The sequence below is a fragment of the Conger conger genome, chromosome 12 (genome assembly GCF_963514075.1).
Source record: "Conger conger chromosome 12, fConCon1.1, whole genome shotgun sequence".
In the NCBI taxonomy this organism is placed as follows: Eukaryota; Metazoa; Chordata; class Actinopteri; order Anguilliformes; family Congridae; genus Conger; species Conger conger.
Genome location: NC_083771.1, coordinates 28643133 through 28670408, shown reverse-complemented (window position 1 = coordinate 28670408; position 27276 = coordinate 28643133). Strand labels below are relative to the sequence as shown.

Sequence of the window (27276 nt, the reverse complement as noted above, 5' to 3'; positions counted from 1 at the left end):
TTGTTCTCCGGAAAATGTGATTTGGACGCGACTCTTGTTACAGCCCGCCTTTTAAAAAGCCATTCAGAACTTTAAACATGGGTTACAAATAATTCTCAAAATGCTCGTTTCCCCTAAAATATAGGAGTAGGCAGAGCCTGACTTACCAATATGAATGATACAATTATTAATAATAATAATAATAATAATGATAAATTGTTGATAACTGAACTCCCGGGCAATAGGACTAAATGAATGGAAGCAATTCCCTGCTCGAGAATAGACGGCAAACACAAGCTAGTGTTGACTGTTGTTGACTGGTCGATTTCTGCATGCACTCCCAACATACTGTTACAGACAAGACATGGTCAATAACAACAAGATAGCCTTTCCCTTAGTTTTTCCCTCAAGTTTATTAAGCCTTTTTTATCCAAATAATGCAAATAATGAAAGTCTTCCAGACTAATTGTGCTCAGTAATTACCCTGATGGAGGGTAAATGAGTTATCAGGACAAAAGCTAGTTAATTGGACTACCTCTTCTGTAAGCCTCAGGGTTGGCCTAAGCCATTTTCTTCAGAAAATATACATTTGTCTATAATAACTTTGCCAACTTCCAGAAGTAAACACATTTTATACAAATACATTTTTTTAATGATTCTTTCATTTATTCAATGAAAAAAGTTATGTCCTATATTTTCATATCAGTCTTTCACATCACTGTGGAGAAATTTTAGCACACTTTTTTTTTTGTGGGAACTGCTTTAATTCAGACAAATTAGTAGGTTTTCAAGCCTGGACTGCTTGTTTCAGGTTTTGCCACAGCATTGCTATTGGGTTCAAGTAGAGATTTTGACCAGGCCACTTGAAAGACATTTATAGGGCTCTGGGCCTCCACCAAACCACAGTGAGAGCCATTATCTCCCAATGGAGAATACTTGGAACGGTGGTGATTCTTCCCAGGAGTGGGAAAAGATTCACATTACATTACACGTCATTTGGCTGACGCATTTATCCAAAGTGACTTACAGTTGATTAGACTAAGCAGGAGACAATCCTCCCCAGGAGCAGTGCAGGGTTGCTGGCAAAATGTCTCCAAGGGTGCAGCAACAAGACGTCCAGGAGGTCACAGAAAAACACCTGGTTGATTCCCGAACCTTTTGCAATAATGTTCTACAGACAGTGAAAAGTGGAACCTTTTGGAAGACACCGGTCCCATTATTGTCCGCTGTAAAGCAAATACAGCGTTTCACAGTACGGACCTCACACCAACAGTCAAACATGGAGATGCTTCCCTGCCATGGGACCAGGGTGAGTGCCTTTATTGAAGGAACCATGACTCCTGCTCTGTTAATGATGAAGGAGAATGGTCATCGGTCTGTGAGCTGAAGCTGAAGTGCTGTTGGGCCTCATGCAAGAACATATTCTTATGTGCCACATCGGATTCTGTGAAAGCACCTAAGCTCAGACAACTCTCAGAAAAGAAGATGTCCATTATAAGCAGTAGCGGCTGGTATAAATGGGCTAACAGGGCTATGCCCTCCCTATCTTTTGAAGAAATAATTGGGAAAATGTTTTTTTAAAATGACCCTTGTGTAGGTCTCGTTGAAAGAATTGAAGTGGTTTAATTTGAATAATGGGGAAACCGAGAACAACATCACCTTCTAATTCTCATAAGAAAAACATAAGGTATATGACCAACATTTGAGCTACAGGGCTAGTTTCTCAGCCCCCTATCAGTATATTACAGTGTCAAGTGTATAACGTACTTTACGTAGTGACGCCCCCTCGATTTGTTTTTCAGCCCGTTACAGTGAAAAGGTCTGTGTGAAACGCCCCTTCACAGTGAAAGTGTGTGAGTAGTGGCAAATTAATTAAATGGTAGGCACAAATAAGGTGGACTATATACTTCGCTAATCATCTGTTTTCTAAGATGCATTTGGAGGAAAAACTGTAAATAAAGAGTTGGAGACAAAACAATGTGCAGCTTAGACAACAGGACAAACAACAAAATGGTAGACACGGCATGGACTCAGCAAGGCTTTACAGATTAGAACATTTGGAAGCACGGAAATGGTGTCAATCTGTCAACGCTGGGTAAAGCTAACATAGCTTGTCAGCATGACTTAGGTAGCTAATCGCAACTCTGTGCAGAGACATAAAAACGCACTCACTGTCCAGAATTGTGGATTGCATTAAATTTTGTGGAGGACACAAATTTTCTCTGCAATGAGTTGGATGAACCACATCATTACACTAGGGCATGTTTCGAGACAGAGTCCTCTTTTTTTATTTTAGAGAACTAGCCAATCACTTGTCTAACACATTAAGTCACACATCAGAAACAAGTCAAAATGAGATGCTTGAATGTATTTTCACCGTTTATGGAAAATAATTTGCTTATGAAATATCAAAGGCAACACTTGTGGCTGTGCAAACAAATGTTGAAACAACAGACATGACTCGCGTTAGCCAGTGTGTAATTGTGCTTAGGCAGCCTACATTACTGACGGTTCAGTTATGGTGATTTTTCTTTCATGCACCTACTACAGCAAGGCTTGGTTTCAGTTTTATTGCTCTAACAGGATAGGGGCCTATATTGTATTCCTGTAGCTCCACTGTAGTACATGGCACTAACACTGCCACAGTTATGGATTCAATTCCCACTCACTGATGCCGGCCATACTGAAAAATGTATGAGCTCATGGTATTTGTAAGGTGCTTTGGATGAAAGCTTTCGTCAAATGGCGTATATATTTGAATGGCATATTTTCAAATGCAATGGTGGAACGTGAGCTATTGATAGGCATTAAGACTTTTAGTTTTTAGCCCTCCCATCCAGTATCACCACCAGCTGCCACTGGTTATAATACAGTATATACGGTACTGTAGGTGGGTTCTGTCGGACAGATGGCCAATGGGATTAAGAAGAAGAGACATCTATCACTTAGTCTGTACCTGATCGGGTAGACTGCGGTTCATTGGTTTTTGGCAAACCATAATATGTTTGCATGAACTTTCACTTATTCCTTGATTCATATTTGATCTGCAATTCCTAGTTTGAAAGTTCTGCACTAGAAGCCTCTCCATAGGAAATTAATGGTATGTGTGTTTACATGATGAGCACAACAGGTTGGGACCACTTGCAATTGTTGTTCTGACCCAAGAAAAAATGTGAAATAAGAAAAAGTTGGTGAATGCAAATCTGTTCGTTCAAGTGGTTCTTGCATGAGGCCCATTGGTCCCAAAACACAAAGTCCACATCTGAATGGCTGAGAACAAAATTAAAGTTTTGGTGCGGTCGAGTCAAAGTCCTCACTTGAATCCAATAGAGATGCTGTGGCAGAACCTGAAACCAGCACTTCATGCTCAAAAACCTACCAATCTGTCTGAATTAAAGTAGTCCTGCAAAGAAGAGTGGGCTACAATTCTTCCACAGCAATGTGAAAGACTGATAATCAAATTATAGGAAGCCTTTGGTTGCAATTATCGCTGCTAAAGGTGGTGCAACCAGTTCAATTACTTTTTCACAGGGGTCATATTTTGGTGTTGTTAACATTTTTAATTCAATAAAATAGTCATTAAAAAAAATGTATTTTTTAAAACATTTGTGTTTACTCGGGTTCCCTTCGTCTAATATTACATTTTGTCCGAAGATCTGAAACCATTCAGTGTGACAAACATGCAATAGAGGAAATCAGGAAGGGGGGCAAATACTTTTTCATGTTACACTTCAAAACCTGATCAAGTGAGGGAATTTATTGTAGCCTCCATATTCTATAGATCCACCAGATACTCAGCACCCTACTATTTAAGAGTTAAAGCTGACCATAGACAATATTTTGGCAGTTGACATTCTGTGTGCTGTAATATAGCTCGGTGCCCAAAACCTTGCCGAACCTGGAACCTCCAGTATTTAACGAGCAGAGGATGAAGCGCATTAGCTGGCAAGTCAAAAACATCGAGAGAAGAGAACGATGAGCGAAGCATCGATGAGACACAGGCGACACAAGATACACACCATTACATCAAGCATCCAAATGAATCTTTCAAGGAGGCTAACAATCATTAGACTTGTACTGTGCTCAGATGCTTGCATTTTCTCAATGACAGCCCACGGATATGCCCGGTTCTTGGGCCTGATATGTCACATTCACCACCCGGAAGACTCAAGACACAAAAATAATCGGAATTTTACTAATATTGTCTAAACAATATTTTGCTTTCAGATTTTCAGCTACTCAATTTAGCTAGGCCATGATTTTTCTCAGCAACTGTTTATCATTTCATATATTTTTGCAGTCCATTTGATGAAAAAATGGCAATACTAAATGAAAGACAAACAGTTTTTACTTTCACCAATAAAAGCCTGCATGCAAAATGCATCTTTGAAGCTTTACAGGAAAGTAAGGGACCGAGGGAATCACGCTTCAAATACCGGGTGACATGGGAGAACGCGTAAGTCACAAACACCCTACCTCCCCATTTCTCAAAGTGCATTTTATGCGTGCAATACACTAGTTGTAGTCACCAGAAAACGTGAGACAAATGGAAACAGCACAACACCAGCGGTTTTTTTTCCTTCTCCATTACAATGCGTTCATCTAGCATGGCCTTTCCTTCCGAGTCTCTGCCTCACAGAGGGATTGCTGTACATGTATATCTAACTCAATAAATAGACACACAGGTATACATATGCATACGATACTGGAGTTTTCCTGCCACTGCCCGACTTCCTCTACCACACACACATCAAACATAAAAAATGTCTGGGTGGATTTGGGTACAAATTTCAAAAGGAATAATAATAATAATAATAATAATAATAATAATAAAAAGGTAAGGCTGCTGAATTGTATCTTCATAAGTCATACATGGCTGTAAAGAGCAGTATAAGCACCATATAGAGGGGCTTTCACGCGTTTTTGCATGCTTCACAATGTAAATCAGCACTGGTGAAACATCTAAAACACCGCAATGTGTAAGGTCCCACTGCCAGAATTTCATTTCCACTGTCCGAAATACAACCAGTGAAGTACAATGTAGACACAATGGATTTTATTTCAATCGCCCCAAACTTTACCGATCATCATTAACAAGTGCACTGTCAAGCATGTAAAAAGGCATAAGGAATGCCTGTATATGGCCATTATGCCTCTCTTATGTATTGTAAAGGTGTAGTCAATAAAGAGCACACACCCCCCCCCCCCCCCCCAAAAAAAAACATAAAAAGTTCATAAATAGACGGGAGTGGCCGTGGCATTTGGAAGCTGTAAGTGGTGAAGGGGTCTTCTAAATGAAGGGGGTCAGTACCCTGGGGCGGGGTATGGGGGTCTCTTCTCTCAGGGCTTTACGGGCTGAATGGAGAGCAGGCTGCCAAACTTGAAGTGCTGAATGACGGGGAACTTCTCCAGGCACTGCAGAGAGGACAGAAAGCAGATGACACTGAGGGCGGTTCCACACAGGAATTCTGGGAAACGTAGTTCAGAGGAAAAACACTTTAATATGTTGAAAAATGACTTAGGGATAATATGGGCTTGCTCTGTACGCGTGTACATTCAGCACACTTATAAGGAGGGCACCTGCGCTCAATGTGTCTCTAAGTTTAAATAAAGGAGAATGAAATAAATGCTTGTAGAGAGACAACTACAATGAGTGTAAACTGATCTGAACTGCCTGCCTGAACTGAGTCACTGAGGAATCAGTCATTGAGGAATCAAACAAGTACAACAAACTACTGCTGCTGACAGAGAGAGGGAGAGGTAGATTGGGGGGGGGGGGGGCAACAGACTCATTAATTACTGTGTGTGTGTGTGTGTGTGTGTGTGTGTGTGTGAGAGAGAGAGAGAGAGAGAAAGAGAGAGAGTTGTAGTGTGTGTGTGACCAGCTCTCTCTGTTCTTTCCCGTAATCCTCTGACTGGACACACACTGTCTGAGACTCCAACACTCCAGCTGTGCTTTCAGATCACAGACCAGCCATGCCTAGTTATTACACCAGTGCAAATGCAAGCTGAATCCCTCTATTCCCACACTGCACAAACACCAGTCACTCATTATGAAACACAGGAGACACTGCTCACACACTAGTTTCACATTATGAAACACAGGACATACACTGCTAAAACACTGTTCACACATTGCTCTCACATTAAGACACACACTGCTAAAACACTGTACACACACTGCTCTCACATTAAGACACACACTGCTAAAATTCTGTACACACACTCCTCTCACATTAAGGCACATACTTGGAAAACACAGGACAGGTAATCAGAATGTCTATGGTTAAGCACAGATACATATTCTAACAAAATTTTAAAAACTGGGTGAAGGTTCAAGTGGCTGATGTTGCAAATATGGTTAGTTTGAGTGGCTGATGTTGCAAATATGGTTAGTTTGAGTGGCTGATGTTGCAAATATGGTTAGTTTAAGTGTCTGATGGTGAAAATCTGGCATGTAATTGTACGCTTCTTATGGAAGGCCAGGGAAAAAATGGGATGGTTGTCACAAGAAGCCAGGCATACATGCTGGAGGCTGGTTCTGGATACTGGGTGTAGTTTCCTGTACTCACCTCTGCCTTGTACATTCGGATGAGTCCCTGGTTGACCTTGGACCAGGTGTGCACGGCGCTGATGTTCCACAGCTGGTTTGAATGCTCGGCAAACGGGCCAGTCTTCATCTGCACAAAATCAGCAGAAACAACCGGTCTGAACCAGACGGAACTGGACATGTTCATGCGACATTTTGCGTGTCACGCATTAAAAAGTAACCCTCCAATCTAAAGGACCAGCCCCTTTGTTCTTTAGTGACATCATACTTTGCATCATCAGTGTTGGTTAGTAATATTAGTTATTTGTTTATATGTTACCTTAAAAAAATTAAGACTCTGAGATTGCCGTATCACACATTTCACACTTAAAATCCATCACAAAACAGCCTGGAAATGATGGCTGTGATGTTTCGCTAATCCGCTGACCCCAGGTAAGCCAGGAGACCAGTGTTCAGTGGAGGGGGGTGAGGCTTGGGGAGAATGGCCTGGGAGCAGTTTGGATGTGAGGCCCCTCTGGCCCACACTGGGGGGTTAAAACCCCCCACTTGGAGAAGTAGGGGGAAGTGACTCAGACAAGCATGTGATGAAGGAAGTGACTCATGTGAACAACACACAACCTCCCTCAAAACCTAGTGAGAGAGGGAGAGGGAGAGAGAGAGAAAGAGAGACACACACATGCAGAGGAGAAAGAGAGAAGGAAAACGAGAGGTGGAGAGTGGGAGAAAGGGGGGGTGGAGAGTGGCTGGGTGAATGAAGGAGGTCCAGACTGAGTGAATGAGAGGAGACACAGAGGAAAGAGAGGAAATCCAGTCTGCGTCTGACTTCCCGCCCCCCCCTCCCTCCCCCTGCATCTCCGGTTTCCCCTGACCCCCCACCCCCCACCCTGGGAACCAAGTCACAGACGCCCTGAAGCACAGCTGCTGCTTCCTCCTCTGTCTGCCTGGGAGGAAGAGGATGTCACAACTTCCCCCCCCCCCCCCCCCCCAACTGTCAAATCTGTGCAAACTCATTTCAACCTTCAATACTTCAGCAAGACATTAGCCAGTGCGCTAACTAGCCATAGCTAAAATAGCCGAAGAGGGTAGAGGTAGATTGCCATTTTTCCACTACCTGGCAAATGTTAGCTAAACTAGTACTTGGCTATGCTAACAAGCAGAAAAATTATTTTTTGGCTAAATAGAAAGAAATTTGACCTCGTTTATGAATGTTAAGTTCACTTCCTGAATGCTAGAGTCACCTTTTAAAATGTATTACAAATCTCATGAAATGTCTTGTTGTTGAACTTGATGATAAGGCTAGCAGCCAAAACCAGGCTTGGTTTTTCGAAGCTCATTTCCTGGTCTTGTTGAGAGACATTGCTCACCTGCACCAGTACAGCTGGTTGCAGTACAGATCCCTCTCATGTAAGCTCCATTGATAACGATAAGGTAAAAATTTCCCACAGAAAATGTCAATACAGACATTTAGCGGACAAATCAGGAGCAATTTGCATCACTGATGAGTCACTATTTCACACGCTTAGTGAAGGAGCTGCACTCTGCAAACTTCATGCCCATATAAGGGCTTCCTGTTTCCCCACTGTGCAGCCTCTGGCTCCAAAGCGCCCAAAAACGTCACTTCCACAGTTTCAAAACGCTGTTCACAAGCCCGTGGATGTCAGCGGGTGACAGGCCCTCGGTTCACATGTTTTCTGCAGTCGATGTGCTCACCTCATTAATGAACTTGATGCACTCGAGGAACATGAAGTCCACGTGGTGTTCGTTCACCAGCTTCTCTTCCACAAAGTGCCGGGGCTCCAGGGTGGAGTGATCTGTAGCCAGGAGAACAAGCAGTTACAGCAGGTCCCCACTAGTCACATTCATCACAAACACACACACACACTTCCCACAGCAGAAAAGCAGGCTTTACTCAGCTCATACCACACTTTGGCCAGGGTTCCTCCCAGGAAATGAGCCTGGTTGGACATGCAAGCGTTAAAACTGTCAGGTTGGCGTTCAGCTTTTTTTGGGGGGGCAGATGAAGCCACCAATGGGATTGTGAAGACACAGTGGAGAGTCGCAGAGCTTCTTTTGGTAAGGGCAATGCTAACTTACGTGCAGTACCAGGGTGTCTGTCAGGTAACACACTTCCTATGAGCAGATAACAGCTTCTGGATGATATAGCTGTAGCTTCATATATACTGAGAGCTGCACTGCATGCGTTCTATAGTTTGTGTATTCAAGTAAGTTTACCAGTGTCCCCCTCCCCATTCCACTTGTAACAGAGGCATTTTGGGCCATTTGTTCGGCCTGGGATGGAGAGACGGAACGGGGGAAAAGGGAGGAGGGGGTTACCTATGAGCTGGGAGCTGCCCCAGATGAAAGGTAAGAACTGGAAGTCGTCGAGGCCCCAGACCCCCTGGCTCCCCGCTGGCTCCATCCGGTACGTCTTCTGCAGCTTCCGCATCACTATCAGATACCTGTTCACCACAGCCACAACACACAAACCCTCACCACGGTTATAAAGCTGCTCACCACAACACACACACCCACACCCACATCACTGTCAGGTACCTGCTCACCACAGCCACAACACACAAACCCTGATCACGGTTATAAAGCTGCTCACCACAACACACACACCCACATCACTGTCAGGTACCTGCTCACCACAGCCACAACACACAAACACACACCCTCATCACTATCAGATACCTGCTCACCACAGCCACAACACACAAACCCTCATCACGGTTATAAACCTGCTCACCACAACACACACACCCACCCACACTCACATCACTGTCAGGTACCCGCTCACCACAGCCACAACACACAAACCCTCATCACAGTTATAAACCTGCTCACCACAGCCACAATACACAAACATACACCCTCATCACTGTTAGAAACTTGCTCACCACAGCCACAACACACAAACCCTCATCACTGTTAGAAACCTGCTCACCACAGCCACAACACACAAACATACACCCTCATCACTGTTAGAAACTTGCTCACCACAGCCACAACACACAAACCCTCATCACGGTTATAAACCTGCTCACCACAACACACACACCCACCCACACTCACATCACTGTCAGGTACCTGCTCACCACAGCCACAACACACAAACCTTCATCACAGTTATAAACCTGCTCACCACAGCCACAATACACAAACATACACCCTCATCACTGTTAGAAACTTGCTCACCACAGCCACAACACACAAACCCTCATCACTGTCAGAAACCTGCTCACCACAGCCACAACACACAAACACACACCCTCATCACTATCAGATACCTGCTCACCACAGCCACAACACACAAACCCACATCACTATCAGGTACCTGCTCACCACAACACACACACACACACACACACACACATCACTGTCAGGTATCTGCTCACCACAGCCACAATACAAAAACACACACCCACATCACTATCAGGTACCTGCTCACCACAGCCAATATACTCAGTGAGAGCGTGAGCGTACCTGTCGAACACCTTGAACACGATGGCGAGCTGGTCTTCCACTCGGAGAGCCCCGATCTTACACAGACAGCACAGGAAGGCAGCGAACGCAGCTTCATGGCCTGCATGGTGCAGAGCCGTGTTAGTGCGCTGTTTATAGACACAGGCATACACACACAATGCCATTTAATATGAAGAGTCCCTCCATGACATTCCGCTGCCTAAACCACATGACATAGATGAGGGATCAGCAACTTGTGGCCCTCTCGGGCTGAGAACTATTGGTTTCCCACCTTCCCTTTACCAGGGAGCCCGGTGTGAAGACAATCTGGCCAATCAGTAGCACTAATTACCGAGGAGAAAAGAAAACCAGGGCTGGATTTGGATTATTGGGCCGGAGTTGATGATCCCTGACATAGAGCCACTTCTGCAATGGACTCTGGTTAGTGTCACAATAGAGCCTTCTAGTGGACACTTGACAAACATGCAAGACCCAACTATAAATTCCTTCATCTCACTACATTGCAGTCTCAACAGCTCCCTCTAGTGGAGGCTTCTCAACAAATAAATGAGTCCTGGTGCAGTAGTTACCTGTGCCGTAGTCTATCCTGGTGGAGTTCCCCACTGACTCTTTCAGATACACGGCGATCTCTGGCGCAGCCGCACTGGAGTCTGCGGAGATGACTGCAGCCACCAGGGCCTCTGCCTCCTACACACACACACACACACACACACACACACACACACACACACACACACACAGTTTTAACTTTGACTGGCCCCTGTGGAGATACGGACCACAGCAGGAAGAGGGATGGGATGTACCTGGTCCAGCTTGGCATACCACGTCCTGTAGGCCTTGTTCCCGAATCGGGAGGGCTGGTCCACGGGCGGGGTCTCGTCAATCCAGCGGTCCAGTGTGTCCAGCAGTGAGATGAGCTTCTCTACAGTCTGCCAGGAGAGAGATGGGATGTGAGGGGGGGTGCCCAAGTTCCTACACAAACATGTTGACCACTAACCAACCTATCATCGGCACCTTCATCATTTCATTACACATTAGTCTGGCCCACTTAGCCAGCGTCAGCCCTGGAGTTTATATGTACAGTGGTAGAAAGTTTACACACCTTTTCAAAATGTTCACCTTTCATTTCATTACAGCCTTAAATAAAAAGAAACCCCATTAAGTCTGACTTCTCCTACCGTACTGTGTACATAATATGTATGCAATGATTACATATTATGAAGTGGGGAAACAAATTCTAAAAATAGCTAATTGGACCCCAGCTGTGCCCAATCATAATGATGGTAAAACCATAATATGGTTATAATATCATTAAATCATCTGTTTCTGTGGGGCTTCCTCTGCTGGGAAGTGCGTTACATAATAAAGAATAAACCATCTATAAGTACCAAAGAGCTTTCAAGAGATATAAGAGAGATATAACATCTTAGATATAGATTAAAATATGCCTCAGAGATAAGACCATCATTAAGAAGAGGAATGCATGTGTCTGTGCGCCTGTCTGTGGTGCACAGTGTAATTTCTGGATGAGGAAAGTGAGCCTTAGTGAGTTACATTAGCTCCTTGCCAAAAGACCAAAGCGGAATATCACACAATGCACTTCCTACTGACATCATCTTTCCTGACAGGTGTGACTGCTGCAATACACACTCACTGAGCACTTTATTACTTTATTGCTCTCAAAACAGCCTCAATTCTTTGTGGCAGATTGTACATGATGTTGAAAACATTCCTTTGAGATTCTGTTCCATGTTGACATGCAATTTCTGCAGATTTGTCAGCTGCGAATCTCCTGTTCTACTCATGAACTCATGTTCATGAAACCGGTTTGAGATGACTTTTGCTTTGTGACATGGTGCATTATCATGCTGGAAGTAGCGATTATAAGATGGGTACATTGTGGCCATGAAGGGATGCAAATAGGCTGTGACATTCAAGTGATGATTGATTGGTATAAGCGTGTGTGCCAAGAAAAAATTCCCAACACCATTACACCACTGCCACCAGTCTAGACTGTTGACACAAGGCAGGTTTGGCCCATGGATTCGTCCTGATGGCGCCAAAATCTAACCCTACCCTAACCCTTCTGTATGCCTCAGCAGAAATCGAGATTCATCAGACCACTACATTTACATTACATTACAGGCATTTGGCAGACGCTCTTATCCAAAGCAACGTACAGTTGATTAGATTACAGGAGACAATCCTCCCCTGGAGCAATGCAGGGTTAAGAGCCTTGCTCAAGGGCCCAAAGGCTGTGCAAGACCGGGGATCAAACCACCGACTTTGCGGGTCCCAGTCCCAGTCATATACCTTAACCGCTACGCCTGCGGGAGATGATATTAACCACTACGCTACAGACTAGACTAGTTTTCCCCAGTCTAACAACAAGGTTTTAGCAGGTAGGTCATCGTGACTGGGTAAGGACGTTTTTCACGACGGCAGAGTGAGGGAACGCAGAGCCACGGCCATACCTCGGACACAGAGTATTCACAGGTCAGCTTCTTCCCCTTCACCCCCTCGTTCAGCGTCAGGACGAACCCCATGTAATCCGCATAGGCCTGGGAAGAGGCAGGAAGAATTACATTACAAGTTATTTAGCCGATGCTTTCATCCAAAGCGACTTACAGTTGATAAGACTAAGCAAGGGACAATCCACCCTGGAGCAATGTGGGGTTGGGGACCTTGCTCAAGGGCCCAACAGTATCATAACGATAACCCATCCCCTGTGCGGATCTCATTGTGGCTACACCGGGGATTGAACCACCAGCCTTGTGGGTCCCAGTCATGTACCTTAACCACTACGCTACAGGCTGCCCCCAAGGAATAAAGAACACTGACTCTTATCAAATGCTAACGTGTATTTTTTGCATTAAGCTTAACAAAATGGTGTATGTAAGGAGCATCTTCTGATATACCCCCCCCCCCCCAGCACTTTTCTTTCATTTTCTTTTGTTGTGCAAGACTCCAATGTTCCATTTGTTGTTATTGACTGAAAGCTAGCGGGCTTTATCAATGGAAACTAGCCTGTGGCTGAATTTAAACAGCACAAGAGACCATGAATTTTTAAAAGTGTGCAGTGTCTACTCGACTGATGAGAAAACGATTAGACAAACAAACAACAGTCTCCAGGCAACGCCATATACAGTGGGTCCGAAAGTCTGAGACCACATTGAAAATCTGGGATGTAATGTTCATGTAATCCTGGAAATAAACTAAAGTTTTAGGATTTTGAGAATTTTTAAAGAAATTAAAGTTACTTCAAAGCATTTACAAGAACTACTTCTTCTATCGCCTGACCTCAATCCCATTGAAGACTGACAAAAGCCAAGCATTCAGTAGCATCAAATACTAAGAAATACTGAAATTCACATACATTTTACAAAAATTCAATGCATCACTCAAACTGTAATGCTGATAATATAATTTGTATTGAAAAAGTTTGTATTAAATTAGAAGAAAAAAAAAAAAAAAAAAAAATATATATATATATAAGCATTTTCACTAGTGGACTTTTGGACCCCACTGTATATCTCACCAACAACCCAGGAACAGGACTTTACAATGGGGATGGGTACCACCCCATGATGCTATGGGTGAGAAATTACCCTCTATTATTCAGAAACATCTTTTGGTGTGGCCTTGGTTGAGAGTGGTGGATTTCATACCAAAGTAGTTTCATTTCACGTAACTCGATTTATTGACTTTGCAAAGATCCTTATGCAGAGTTACTATCACACAACTATCTCTACCCACTTATACAGATATTTACTGTAGCACTTTGGGTCTTGCTCAAGAGTCCAATAGTATTTCAACATGCAACCTAGTTATAAGCCCAGACCTCCAACCATTACACTACACAATATCTGCAACTGATTGTGAAAGTCTCTTTGGAACAATGTGAGCATGTGAAAATGATATTACAAATAATAACATAAACTGTAAGGGTCGAGCACCTGTGAACGTTTCCATTTGCCCATGTCTTGCACCATACTGATCTCTTTCTTGGGCAGCATGAAGTTGAAAGTGACAGGGAGGGGTGGATTGTCATCTTCAGGAGAGGAGCCTGAGGAAAACGGAAAATTGGATCTTTGAACACACATTTTGCTCGGAGAACAGAAAACGTCTGAGTCACATCAGTCATAGGTGGTGCCCAATGCCCAGGAAGAGACAGCCCAGTGAAAGCTCAAAGTACTAAAATCATCATACTCTGTAGTGATCTGTTCTGAAAAACACAATAAATTAAATGCACTTCCTCGGGGGTGAAAAAACAAACTCCATGAAGGATGAATTATACATGACCTTTATTTATTATTCCGACGATGTTTACAACCTGCTCCAGAAGGCGCATGGAGAGATAGGTCAGTTTCATACCGTAAACCCTGCTTGAATGTTAAAAGCTGCACAATGAGGAAAAATAGTAGATAGCTACTGGCTCTTCATCTGACTTACTTGTCGGTATTAGAGAGGCAGTGTGAACATGAACAACAACAGGAAAAAACACCTTAGGCTTACATCTGTTCGTCATGAGTTAGACTCAAGCTATTTTATATCAATAGCATACAGCTCACAGTTGCCCAACCCATCCAGGCTACAACAGTACAAAAAGATACCTAGAACAAAAATACAAAATAGATACCTAGTTCACACTTTTAATATCAAGCTTTTAATGTCAAGCAAGCAACCTTTGCTAGCTAGCTAACATGAGATTTCCCAAATAAACTAACATTAACCTCCGTAACATTACAGATTGCGTAATCTGTTTTAACGTTACGTTGTTTTTAAACCAGACGGCGTGGATTAAGTTATCCCGCAAACTTCTTACATTTCCATAGCGGTACTCTAATATGACAGCTAACGTTAATTTAGCTGATTACGGCAATTAGCTATAGCTGGTCTTGGAAAAGTCTGCTACTGGGCTAATTTTCTAGCTACACAAGGGAAAAGGTTTGTACCGTTATTGGCCTAAATCCTAACTCCTATGTAACTATGAATACATAGCTAGCTAATGTTAATATCGCTAGCTAGCCAAGTCATCTAGCGACTGCGGCTAAAAACCGGTCACTCCAGTTAGCAATCTATCCATATCTCGCTTGTTAAATGATCTGCTAACCAAATTTAGCTAGTTCTGAGAACTATCGTACGAATGGACCAGACACTTTTTAATTTCAGTAAATACACTTGTACTCATGTGATATCCATCCAAGAACGAACCGCGTCCGTTACCTGACTGCTGTTCTGTCTCCGCCATGGTTATCGTGACCAGAGAGGCGTGTATTCACAACATCACCTTTCAACTTCAACCCTCTGCACCACGATCCGTGGGTTCAGTGGGTCGGGGATGCGTTACACAGTCACAATCGGAGCGTTTTGTTCATTTTGTTTCATATAAATTATGATATGGGGATTTGTTGCCGCGCACGTTATTTAGTCTGTATACTACATGCATGGCTCCTGCATTTTCTATTTTAATGATCTTGTGTTAACGTAACCAATCCGCTTAAGATATCCATCGGTGAATGATTCTGTGCAATTCTGCTGCAGAATTGACCAGCACAACTTTTACCACATGCAATAACAGCAATGTACGATGAATCGTTAAATTGTAGCTATATTATTTGTGAGTATACTTATAGACATAATCATAATCTTTAAAGTTTAATTTGGCTCAAATACTTTTGACACCGATGATTAGATGATCTAGCAGCCTATCCTTCTCCCGTTTCGCCCTAAATGAAAATGGGTGTGTTTTGGCAGGTTTTGACTTCAGATAAGAGCAATTTGTTTAATTTACAGTTATTTTGACAGCAGGTGTGGCTATGGGGTGGACACTTCCTTGTGTCAGGTTAGCCGTTACTTAACTGAAGAAAATAAACCAGCTACTGCGCGTGTCTTAGGTTGAGGACAGAAGAAAATAGTTTTTACATTATTTCAGATAGATACACTAACGTTAGCTTAACCCACAGAGGTTCAATTCGGACTACGGATAAATTACAATTTATCATCGGTTCTCTAAATAATTTGTTTACGGCAAACTAAATATATTGCACGCTACACGTTACGGAGAGTAATGCAGTTGTAGGGTCGATCCATTCTTGAAAAATATCGGAAGGCAAGCTAGATAGCTAACTTAGCCACTCGAATGTTTTGCGTTAGAGTCGTCAAAACGGGTTTGTAGTCGATCTTGTTGGGACACATGTAAATTTGCAACAGTGCCATTTGGGTTTGTTTGGAAAGGCTGAAGCAGGCTATTCATTGGCACGTCGACAAATGTAATCATTCGGACTGGACAACAAAGGCCAACTCATGTAGCTATTATTATTTACCTTGAGTTCAGGCCTGTTTTGTGGGCGTTTCTGTGAAATCCAGGATGTTGGGACTCCTGGCCAGGACGATGATGGTGAGTTGCCGTTCCTGTCGGCTATATCAACAAGCTTCTCTGTCGAGCTCCATAACCTGCTACGGGTAACGTCAATTCGGTTATCTGATCCACGGACGCATGCTAACGTTAATGTGTTTGCGAAATTAGTTAACCTTATTGAAAATGCCGTCTTCAGAATTATTTGGAATTTGTTCTCAAGGCCTTCTTTACGTCTACGCGTCAGTACAACACAGTAGCTATATAAGCTAGCTAACGGTAGTCAAATGTTGCCATAACAATACTGAATACAATATTCAAGTCGGTGGTTGTATCGTAGACTTGATAAATCGACTGTTCTCCCGTTCAAAGCAGTCGATGTGAAGATCACTTGATCTCTGTACCATTTGGATGGACTTGTGGTAGCGGAAGATTTGACTACACATACACAACATAAGAGAACAAAAACTGGCTGTATCTGCTTTTACTGCGGTTGCTCAAAAACGAAGTTCTGAGCCAACATGCAGCAGGACTATTGGTTAGAACCATAGACTGTAGAAAGAATATGGGCCAAGTGACTTTTATATCATTCACTCTACAGTCTGGTTAGAACACAAGTTAGGGAACTCAGTCACGAGTTGATTAAAGTCCCACGTATAACGGAGGTACTTCAATGCCGCATTTGTGTTTTAAAGGGAAGTAGCCTATAACTATTTATAACTAATTATGTCTAATTCACTTTTTGGCTTATATAATTCTATTTAATTTCATATTCTTTCGCTGCCTGATCATGGTCGTATGGTGTCTCTCACCTGCATGCCAGGCTAAGACATGTCTGGTGAAGCCGTCCACCTTGGTGAAGCCGGTGTCGGTGACGAAGATCCCCGGCCGTTACTTGGCCCACCAAGAAGGCCTGCCCAAGCTGCCGGTGCCGCCCCTGAGGCAGACATGCGAGCGCTACCTGGCCATGCTGGAGCCCATCATTAGCGAGGCTGAGATAAGCCACACCCGCCAGCTGATGGCAGAGTTCCTGCGTTCGGGGGGCGTGGGAGAGAGGCTGCAGAAGGGTCTTGAGCGCCGTGCCCGCAAGACGGAGAACTGGGTAATGTCAGCTCCTGCGATTCTTCCATCTTCTCTTTTTCTTTTTCTAGGGCCATTGAAATCTTTTCCTTGATCACGCCTCCATTATGAATTTCAGAATATAGCCTAATATTCTGAATATAATTTACCCGATGGGAAAGTTCTGTGAAGCAGGATGGCTGTGTGCATTCTGATTCCCCTCAGTAAATGTTCCTGTTCTATAAATAATTATATAGTTATTTTAGAATTCTAAAAACTAAAAAGTCACAGAAAAAAAAAAAAGCTCAAAGAATGATTAAAAGCAACTTTATTTGTTATAGCAGTTTGGAGTTTTTTTAATTAATTGAGTTGCAGGTTTTTAATTAATTTGGTAGTAAGATGGGTGTTTTTTTAAATCTCATGCACTGTTTGCAATTGTGTTGGAATAATAGGCAAAAAAATGATGTAATGATTGTTTTTATTATTTCAGGGTAGGTTTAATGGGTGGATGTTGGACATGGTAATTCTTTACTGTATGGCACATTTTATAATCTGTACTAACTCCTTCCTGCAGTCAAAGTTCACTGCTGTCCTAACTGCCAGTTGAGCTTGAATTTGCACAAGCATTGTTTCATAATAACTCATTTGCTTATTTTTTAGCGACAAGCTTAATTTCACTTACAAATTGACCATGATGTTGTTCTAAATTAAGTCTTAATTAATTTGTATGTGTATTTCTCTTAAATATTGGTCTGTTTTTTCAGCTATGTTAAGCCTGGTTTCTGGCAAGTAATTTTGTGATATGTTGCTCCAAGATAAATATGTTTTTGTGCCAGGTGAAGACTTGGACTCTAGCAGCGTATTCCTTACTTAAGAAGAAAATTGCTATTGTTGCTGCAACTTAAAGATTGCTTGAATAAGTAGATATAGACGCTTTTGCTCTTCGTTCCGGGAGCTTTCGGACTGGTGGCTCCAAACGGCCTACCTGGACTTTCGGATGCCCGTGGTGGTCCACTCGAGCCCTGGAGTGGTTCTCCCTCGCCTGGAGTTCCATGATCGACAGGGGCAGATCAGGTGAGCTCCAGGCCCAGGATTGACATCACTGCTCAACACACATGCGCAGCAGCCGCAACGTCATTATTATGGCTCGCATCAAATTCAAAACATTGGTGCTAGCCTTCCAAGCAGTTAAAGGGTCTTCCCCAGCTGAAGACACACCTCTTCAAGCAGCACCTCTCCCCATCCCTCCCTACCTCCCTGTGAACCTTAATTGTTGTCTCTGTGACTTGCTTTGTGTATCTGTATTTTTAGTTGGCTAGGTAAGCAGTGTTTGGATAGTTAACTTTGGTCACTTTTGCTCTGTTTGTTTGTTCAAAAAAAAAAAAAAAAAAAAAAAAAAAATGTCCCTTGTCCTTATCTTTGTTGTACAGGTAGCAGTTGAAATTGTACTCCCTCTAGGGTCTTTCAGCGAACTTATCCCTGGTTATGGGTATGCACTTTGTTGTACGTCGCTCTGGATAAGAGCGTCTGCCAAATGCCAATAATGTAATGTAATGTAATGTATTATCAGCAGGCAGCGCAAACTCCAGTGCCTGCTGGTTTCTGGGATTATTTCTACGCTTAAGTAATGAAGTAATTGGCTAAACATGTTTTCAAGGACTTCATTGGCTGCTGATTAAAAGGAAACCACAAAAACCAGTATACACAGCATGCCTCCTGGACTACAGTGTGAAACCATTGGTTTAGACTCATTTGGCCCACTTGTAGCTCCTAAAGTGTCTGCCTGCACGCCTTGAGATTTTTTATATTGATGGGAAATGTGAAAATTTTCACACAATGAGAACTTTTTTTTCTTTTGTAAGAACTATCTGGCCCGTTGCCTGTTTTTGGGCATCTTTGCTGTGGAATACAGAGAGACAGGGCTACGGGCTTTGCTACCATTGTCAGCCATTTTACTACCAGAGTGATTCCTGTTTTTTATTGATGCAAATTCCTGCTTTTTATAGATGTTGAACTGGGCGGTAACCTAGAGTACTGTAAATGTTTGATTGATTGTTGATTTTCATGAAGATACTGGCTTGATGGAAGCTTTGAGTCAACTCATTCAACTATACAAAAAAAAACAAAAAAACATTTAATTAGAATGTATATCCTCTAACCAGGCCCCTGAAACAGATATTGTGTGCTTCCACCCTTCAGTGTGAGGTCTCCTGTAGAGCTACTGTGCCCTGTACTATTAGAGAATTCATATAGACTTTAACACAGGCCTTTCTCTCTTCACACTATTGACACCACAGTGTCTGGAGTCACTATTGAACAGCTTTGCACATTGCCCTGTAGACAAACAGACTGCATTGTCTCACCCACTCCAGCACAGCGGTGTTTGCTGTGTCATTGTGCGTGTGTGCGTGTGCGTGTGCGTTTGCGTGTGCGTGTGGGTGGGTGCCAGAGACACTGCCTGTGTGGATTTCCAAACAAATTGAAGTCAGATGTGCAGATTTGTCACACTACATTTAAGCTGTCATGCCTTCAATAGTTAAATAGCTCAGGAAAAGTGGCAGCATATAATAAATATGTATGCTATGGATTTGCAAAAAAATAAAAAACATTTTAGGTATTTTTTACATTACTGGCAAAAACGTTGTGTTTTGGTACGTGTGCACCATGCCAGGACACACGGTTTGACCCAGTCTGTGTTTAATTTTCCTACTTTAATGCCTGTTAATGACCGGTGCTGTAATTCTGTTCTGGAACCTTTTTTTTTTTTTTTAAAGATATGCTGCAAAACTGATCGCAGGGGTCCTGGACTTCAAAACCATGATTGACAAGTGAGTGACATTACATCCTTTGATTTTGTTCTGTGCCTGAAAACTGTTGGGTTTTTTGTCTTCCAATTCAAGTCGCTTGAAATAAAGTGCTGTTCTTTTTGAACCTGTGTAGTGAGACGTTACCTGTGGAGTACCTGGGAGGGAAGCCCCTCTGTATGAACCAGTACTACCAGGTTCTGTCCTCCTGCCGTATCCCTGGGCCCAAGAAAGACACGGTGGTCAACCATGCCCTGGGAAAGAGACCACCCAGCCACATTACTGTGGTGCACAACTTTCAGGTACAGCAGGTGTCCTGTATGCTACCTTGCCATGCCCAAACACTGTGATTATGGTCTTTATGACCTGGTATCAAATCTTGACCATGCTAAACTGTGTTAATTTCTCTCTCTCGCTCACTCGCTCTAGTTCTTTCTGCTGGATGTGTATAACAGTGATGGCACACCTCTGACAATAGACCAGCTCTACATGCAGCTGGAGAAGATCTGGAACTCCTCCCTCCAGACCAACAAGGAGCCAATCGGAATCCTCACCTCCCAGCACCGAAACACCTGGGGGAAAGCTTACAACACCCTCATTAAGGGTAAGGGTTGCGACAGAGTGAGTGAGTGTGACTGCAACAACTTCACTAAAGGTGAGGAGCAGTTAAAGGTGATTGGATGGGGCTCCAACCATTAAGGGTAGGGAGGAGGAGCTAGCAACCTCATTATGGATGAGAGGGTGTGGTCACAAAAATGTGGGTGGACAGAGAATGCATTTGAGATTCAATGCATGCTTGTAACATGCAGTTAGCCACTTCCGGGATTTTTATCCTTTCTTGCTTTGCGTTCTTGGTTTTGAAACGATACGGGCCGTTAAGTATGATGTCACACTAGTTCACAAGATTTGGCAAGTGCGCCTGTATCCAGGTCAACACGGCCTTGCATGGCCGCCAATCGCTGTTGGTGCGTGAGTATGTGTATGAATGGGTGAATGAGAAGCATCATTTGTACACCGCTTTGGATAAAGGCGCTATATAAAATTCCAACCTTGAGAAACAGCCCATACTCGGTTGTTTAGTGTGTTTTTAGTTTGTGTGTAACGTGCTGGGGTTTCGTGCGGTGCCCTCTCAGATAAGGTGAACAAGGAGTCTGTGCGGGCCATCCAGAAGAGCATCATCACCGTGTGCCTGGATGCGCCCATGCCGCGGGTGTCGGACGAGCTCTACCGGAGCCGCGCCGCCATCCAGATGCTGCACGGCGGGGGCAGCCGCTGGAACAGCGGGAACCGCTGGTTCGACAAGACCCTGCAGGTGGGCAAGGCTGAGGACATGCAGTAGCACTGTGCCTGATTTCGTCCTGTTAAGCTTTTGGGAAATTAAGCAAGTCTTTTCTGGTGCTTCAGTTTGGATGTTTTGTTTGTAGGTCAAATAGGTGTGATGTTTTGTTCATACCTCCTGGTTTTGTTCTTTTTGCTTTTTTTTTTGTACCCAGTTCATTATTGGAGAAGACGGGTCATGTGGCCTTATCTATGAGCATGCCCCTGCTGAAGGCCCACCTATTGTGTCATTGGTGGACCATGTGGTCGAATACACGTAAGGGACTAAGTTTTTATTATTTAATGTGTTTTATGTGTTATGGCTTTCTGTTCCACGAATGCATTCATCATTTATTATTCTATGTCATATTTTGCCCTAACTTGCAAGTCACTTGGTACAATGTTTTATAACCATTATTGTTGTTACAGCATTGCACGTTTAATATATTGTAAATATAATTGGGGCGTTTCAATTGGGGAGGAAATAGGAAATGGGTTTAATAATATTGGCGCAGACACAAACAGACGTTCTCTCCATGTCTCCCAAACAGGAAGAAGTCGGAGATGGTGCGCTCCCCCATGGTGCCCCTGTCCATGCCACAGAAGCTGCGCTTTAACATCACCCCTGAGATCAAGAAGGACATCGAGAAGGCCAAGCAAAACATGAATATGTGAGCAAGGCTTAATGGGCCTCAACCTAGAAGTACACAGCTTGCATGATCTTTATTTGAGCAATATGGCCCGAAAGCATGAATACAGCTTTGAATCGCTCCTAACAACGCCCCAGTAGCCATCACAGTATCACGATACAGTGCTAGCTCTCGTGCCATATTGCTTTTGTAAAGTGGTTACAACCTATAGAAACAATTGATGACCATATAATATATACAAAAAGGTTAGTCTGACTGGGTTATGCTTTGAGTGTTACTGGTTTACTAACTGTATCAGATTTCTAATCACTTTAGAAGTTGGTCTCAGCCAATCGGCATTCAGGATTGAAAAGACCCGTTTTATAATAAATAAAAAAATTTCACCCTGCCTTCTTCTGCTAACAGAATGGTGAATGATCTGGATTTGAAAGCCTTTGTGTTTTCCAACTTTGGGAAAAACTTCCCCAAGTCGCAGAAGATGAGCCCCGATGCCTTCATCCAGATGGCTCTGCAGCTGGCCTATTTCAGGTACACTGGCCGGAGGGACTCGTCTCCTAACATTAGTAATGTAAAGTAATTTAGCCAAGTTTTCAGACAGTACAGTACAATTGAGTATGAGTAGTGTACTCCAGTGTTTCCCTGACAGTCCATAGCATGCATATGGACACAATGACTCCGATGACAAAACAGTGAAATAAAGCTGTGGCCTATATTGTATTGAAAAAAATTTTTTCCTCAACATTACTATCAGCTGAAGGTTCATGTTTTGCCATATTCATGTTCTGACCTGAAATGTGCATAAACTGTTCCACTCATTTACTTTCACTTGTGCTGTATGTTGTAAACTTGTTCATGGTGTAGGCAAAATGTCATAGATAATGGCACATTTTCACTATTATTGTACTGAAGTGACATTAATTAAGTCTGTAAACAAACAACTGTTTACTCCAATATGAAATACAGTAAATCCTCAAATTGTGTCCGGGATTCTATTTGAAGCCGGGCTCGGATAATAGCCGGGGGCGTGGCCGCTTCGGACAAATAAAGGCCGGCCCCCAAATACAAGCCGGGGTAATATTGCCTACCAGTAGGGCTATCAGTCCATGAGCACTAGAAGACATTGTTCCGATTTAACTCAATGAAATAAAAGAGCTCTTCTTAATATTTTATATTGTTGGTTGGTTTAATACTGTTGCCAATGAAAAGTCGTTGTCCTACACCATGGGTCTCCAACACGTTGCTCTCAAGCTACCAGTCGCTTGCCGCCCCCTTCCAAGTAGCTTGCCAAAGGCTGAAGCAGTATACATTTAAACACAATTGTTGCATTCCAGCCTACGAATTTAATAAAAAGTAAATCAGGCAAAATAAAAAATTCACTCAATTTAGGCTACTTGGCTACGAAATAAGGTTTCCATGTATTTACAGCACAGCGCACGTTCAATGAATGAATGAAAGCAGCTGCCCTGGCTCGCAATAAACAGACGGGTGGAAATCCCGACACTCAACTACATAAAACTTAAGTGAACCATCAAATACCCCCCAGATTTCAGTGCCCATCAGTCCCAACATTTAGCAATAGAATCCCAACAGTCCAAAAGTAAATTAAATCCCAAACCAAAGCGAAAATCTTTTGATAGCCTACCGGTATGCTGCTCCAAACGAAACGCATGTCTCAATAAAACGCACTTTAGGAAAAAAAGATCCTTAACTTGCTGTTATCTACGCTAATTTGTTATTGTTCATGAAGGCGTGTCTGGCAAGTTATTTTATGGATTCTGGACTTGCATGAGATTTATTGTGTTTGAGAATATTTGCAATAAACTAAGTCTGTTAAGACTGACACTATGACTTACCAAACGGTGTTTCCTGATTAGCCTACACTAATTGATTTCTGAAAGGTTACAGGAAGTGTTGAACAGTGTTGGCCCACTTGAAGTGTAGCCTTTTACTTTATTTCTAAGAATAAAATTCTACACCAGAAGCCTAATAAGAAATAAAGGCCTGCCTCAAATACAAGCCTGCCCCAAATAAAGGCCTGTGCTTTGTGCAGCCTAAGTAAATAAAAGACCCCGGACACAATTTGAGGATTTACGGTACTTGTGTACTAGCACAAGTAGAATGGTTTATAGTGTCTATTTATTCAAAAATTAATGTTCATGTTTCTTTAGATAAAATAGAATATGCATCAATAGATTGTGCCTTTGTGGCATTTATGACTTATTTAAATGACTTATTTAAACTGAACGCACACACGCAGGACGTACCAGGCCTGCTGCTCCACGTACGAGAGCGCGTCTCTGCGGATGTTCCGGCTCGGCCGCACCGACACCATCCGCTCCGCCTCTAGCAGCTCGCTGCGCTTCACTCAGGCCATGGACGACCCCTCCACACAGGTCAGCCCCTCCCCAGGCCGCTCTGGAGCAGAACATGCACCCCTTTGGTTATAGGGCCAGACTAATGGTAAATGGTAAATGGTTGGCATTTATATAGCGCCTTTATCCAAAGCGCTGTACAATTGATGCTTCTCATTCACCCATTCATACACCAACGGCGATTGGCTGCCATGCAAGGTACCGACCAGCTCGTCAGGAGCAAATGGGGGTTAGGTGTCTTGCTCAGGGACACTTCGACACAGCCCCAGCGGGGGATCGAACCAGCAACCCTCCGACTGCCAGACGACTGCTCTTACTGCCTGAGCCATGTCGCCCCCTAGCCTAACCTTCATGTGCGTTCAACAAGGCAAATGTTGACTCATGCTTAATGTTCACAAACCTTATTCTGTTAGCAAATAACATTGGGTACAAGTGATGCTAGGTTTGTTGTTTTTGTTCTGTACCCTGGACAGAACACAGAGAAGGTTGCATTGTTGCGCGAGGCGGTACAAGCCCACAGAGCCTACACAGACATGGTGAGTGTGTTCATCTATGCGGCTGTAAGCAGGGTGGGGTGGAGGGTGAATGGTCCTTCATTGATTTTGCCGGGCTGTTGGTCATCCAGGCGATCCGTGGCCAGGCCATCGACCGGCACCTCCTGGGGCTGAGGAAGCAGGCCATTGAGGACCTGACTTCCATGCCCGAGATCTTCATGGACACGGCCTATGCTGTCGCCATGCATTACAACCTCTCCACCAGTCAGGTATGTCAGCGCCTCCTCATTCTGCATTATATACAGAATATAATGAGACTGCTCTACAGTCGAAAAGGGGTATTATGTGTCTGGTCTGCTGTGGAAATGTGGGTATTGTAGTCCTTTGAACCCTGTCACTGATGCATGGGGTAGGGAGTTGCAGTGGCACTGATGAGTCAAAGAACATCAACAAATGCACCCCCTTATGTATGGTGAGTATTGGGGGAGGGGGAGGTGGATGACGATGACGACAATGAAAATAAAGTTCTATGTTTGGGGGCCCCACCCTCACTTCACACCTCTCCAGGTTCCGGCTAAGACGGACTGCGTGATGTGCTTTGGTCCAGTGGTTCCGGACGGGTACGGTGTGTGCTACAACCCCATGGAGGAACACATCAACTTTTCTGTGTCGGCGTTCAACAGCTGCGAGGAGACTGATGCCGCCAAGCTGGCTCAGGCCCTGCAGGGGGCGCTGCTGGACATGAGGGAGCTCCTGGAGCAGACGCCCCAGGCCAAGCTATGAGGGGGAGGAGATGGATGTTCTTCTGGAAGGTGGACTCCTTCATTCCCTGAGGGGGTTAATCTGGGGAGCACAAGCCTTCGGCCAGCCTAAGAAAAATAAATCTGATTAAAAAATATATATATATATCTATGTATATGTATATGTGTGTGTGTGCGTAATGTATTGCACTTTTGACAATACCTACTGTATAGTTGGAACAGTTGGGTGGAACTTAGACAGGGGCCATTTTTGGGTGATGGATTTTGGACATGTGAATTAAGTTAATTGAAGTTAAGTAATTACCAAGAGAGAAACCATTGAGTTGATGAAACCAAATGCTGCATCTGATCACCTTGGTGACTGCCAACTGCCAACTCGGAACTCTGTTTGAGTGTCTCAGCACCCACCTTTGATACTGTGCAAAAACTCCATTTGGACAGTGCCTACCACAAAGTCAGACCTGATTCGAGACTTCCGGTCAGATTTTGCGGTTTCACATTTTAACTGTATTTGAAAATACAATTTTACTAAATTAAAAATAACTTTCAGAAATGAAGTCATAAGAACAATTGAAAAGAATACCAAAAGAAAATGGCAGTCAAATTATTCATATTTTTATTTTTTTCTTTGCTTACAATGGTTTTGCTCATTTTCTCACAAGGCCAGTGATTCTCTGATTTACTTGTTTTTTTTCACCCAATAGCCCAATTGATCCTGTGAATGCTGGGTGACAAAATGTGATTGTAGAGAGTATTCATATTTCAAGGAAGGAATGTGTGTATATTTGATGATAGACATTTTCAAAATGTATGATAAGTTTATATGTAATCGGAAAAGTGGACTTAAACAGGATTGTTCTTAAGTGTTAATCCACAACTCTGTTGTCTTTTTTATTTTATTTTTATTTTTAAGATCGACAATTTTAAACAATCAATATTTTTAATCTATTTGATCATTCCATTGGTTTGTAACCGGATTTCCCCTTCTTATTTCTGAGGGTTTAAGATGAAGGAAGTCTAAAGTTCTGGGTCTTCCTGATATAGCATGAGATTTAGGTCTCAAGTAATATGCTTTTGCTTTTTACAAAAACTGATTTGCTGCTAATTATGTGGAGTTCTCTGTTTCGCTCACAGGAATAGGCTATTCTGAAAACTAGCCTTTTTCTAAACGATGTTTGTATATGCTTCTTCAGGTTACATTTTTGTGTGTGTGTGTGTGTGTGTGTGTGTGTGATTTATTTAGAGAGCTATATGTAATGTTGAAAAACACTTAATTTTTCCACACAAATTAAATCCACAAATTTCATCTAGCTGCCTGTAATAAAGAATACTCACTTCTACATTTACTGTATACAGAATCACATTAAATGTTATTCCATGGAATTCATTTTTCCCTTGAAAAATGCCTATGCCTCACAAAGAAATAAAATAATTGGTGTATGTCAA

At 43.0% G+C, this 27276-nt stretch overlaps 2 protein-coding genes across 5 annotated transcripts; one reads left to right on the top strand and one right to left on the bottom strand.

The window, feature by feature from the left end:
* Positions 1-373: 373 nt before the first annotated feature.
* On the bottom strand, positions 374-17340 carry ptpa (protein phosphatase 2 phosphatase activator). Of its 3 annotated transcripts, none has more exons than XM_061261996.1 (10): positions 17186-17340; positions 13972-14081; positions 12490-12576; positions 10819-10944; positions 10585-10702; positions 10016-10115; positions 8864-8988; positions 8240-8340; positions 6552-6659; positions 374-5394 (listed from the first exon to the last, which is right to left on the bottom strand). In XM_061261996.1, the coding sequence occupies exons 2-10, from the start codon at positions 14029-14031 to the stop codon at positions 5320-5322; spliced, it is 900 nt and encodes a 299-aa protein (XP_061117980.1). In that variant the 5' UTR covers positions 14032-14081; positions 17186-17340; the 3' UTR covers positions 374-5319. The 3 variants fall into 3 exon arrangements, with proteins under 3 accessions (XP_061117980.1, XP_061117979.1, XP_061117978.1); XM_061261995.1 differs by lacking the exon at positions 17186-17340 and adding an exon at positions 16342-16474; XM_061261994.1 differs by lacking the exon at positions 17186-17340 and adding an exon at positions 15242-15390.
* LOC133141437 (carnitine O-acetyltransferase-like) lies at positions 15437-27276 on the top strand. 2 transcript variants are annotated; one of them, XM_061261992.1, is made up of 14 exons: positions 15437-16415; positions 17197-17475; positions 18388-18506; positions 20207-20260; positions 20373-20538; positions 20666-20840; positions 21370-21548; positions 21730-21830; positions 22105-22224; positions 22609-22731; positions 24461-24596; positions 25049-25111; positions 25201-25338; positions 25637-27276. In XM_061261992.1, the coding sequence occupies exons 1-14, from the start codon at positions 16386-16388 to the stop codon at positions 25850-25852; spliced, it is 1899 nt and encodes a 632-aa protein (XP_061117976.1). In that variant the 5' UTR covers positions 15437-16385; the 3' UTR covers positions 25853-27276. The 2 variants fall into 2 exon arrangements, with proteins under 2 accessions (XP_061117976.1, XP_061117977.1); XM_061261993.1 differs by lacking the exon at positions 15437-16415 and having other exon boundaries at positions 17337-17475; positions 18269-18506.

Bases quoted from the DNA above. Each gene is read 5' to 3' on its own strand.
- ptpa (XM_061261994.1), bottom strand. From the start codon at position 15,266: ATGGCGGAGACAGAACAGCAGTCAG. The intron at 10,703-10,818 runs GTACATCCCATC...GTGTGTGTGTAG, and splicing joins GGTATGCCAAGCTGGACCAG to GAGGCAGAGGCCCTGGTGGC. The intron at 8,341-8,863 runs GTAACCCCCTCC...TCCTGGCTACAG, and splicing joins GGGCAGCTCCCAGCTCATAG to ATCACTCCACCCTGGAGCCC.
- LOC133141437 (XM_061261992.1), top strand. From the start codon at position 16,386: ATGTTGGGACTCCTGGCCAGGACGATGATG. The intron at 20,261-20,372 runs GTGAGTGACATT...GAACCTGTGTAG, and splicing joins TTCAAAACCATGATTGACAA to TGAGACGTTACCTGTGGAGT. The intron at 24,597-25,048 runs GTCAGCCCCTCC...TACCCTGGACAG, and splicing joins TGGACGACCCCTCCACACAG to AACACAGAGAAGGTTGCATT.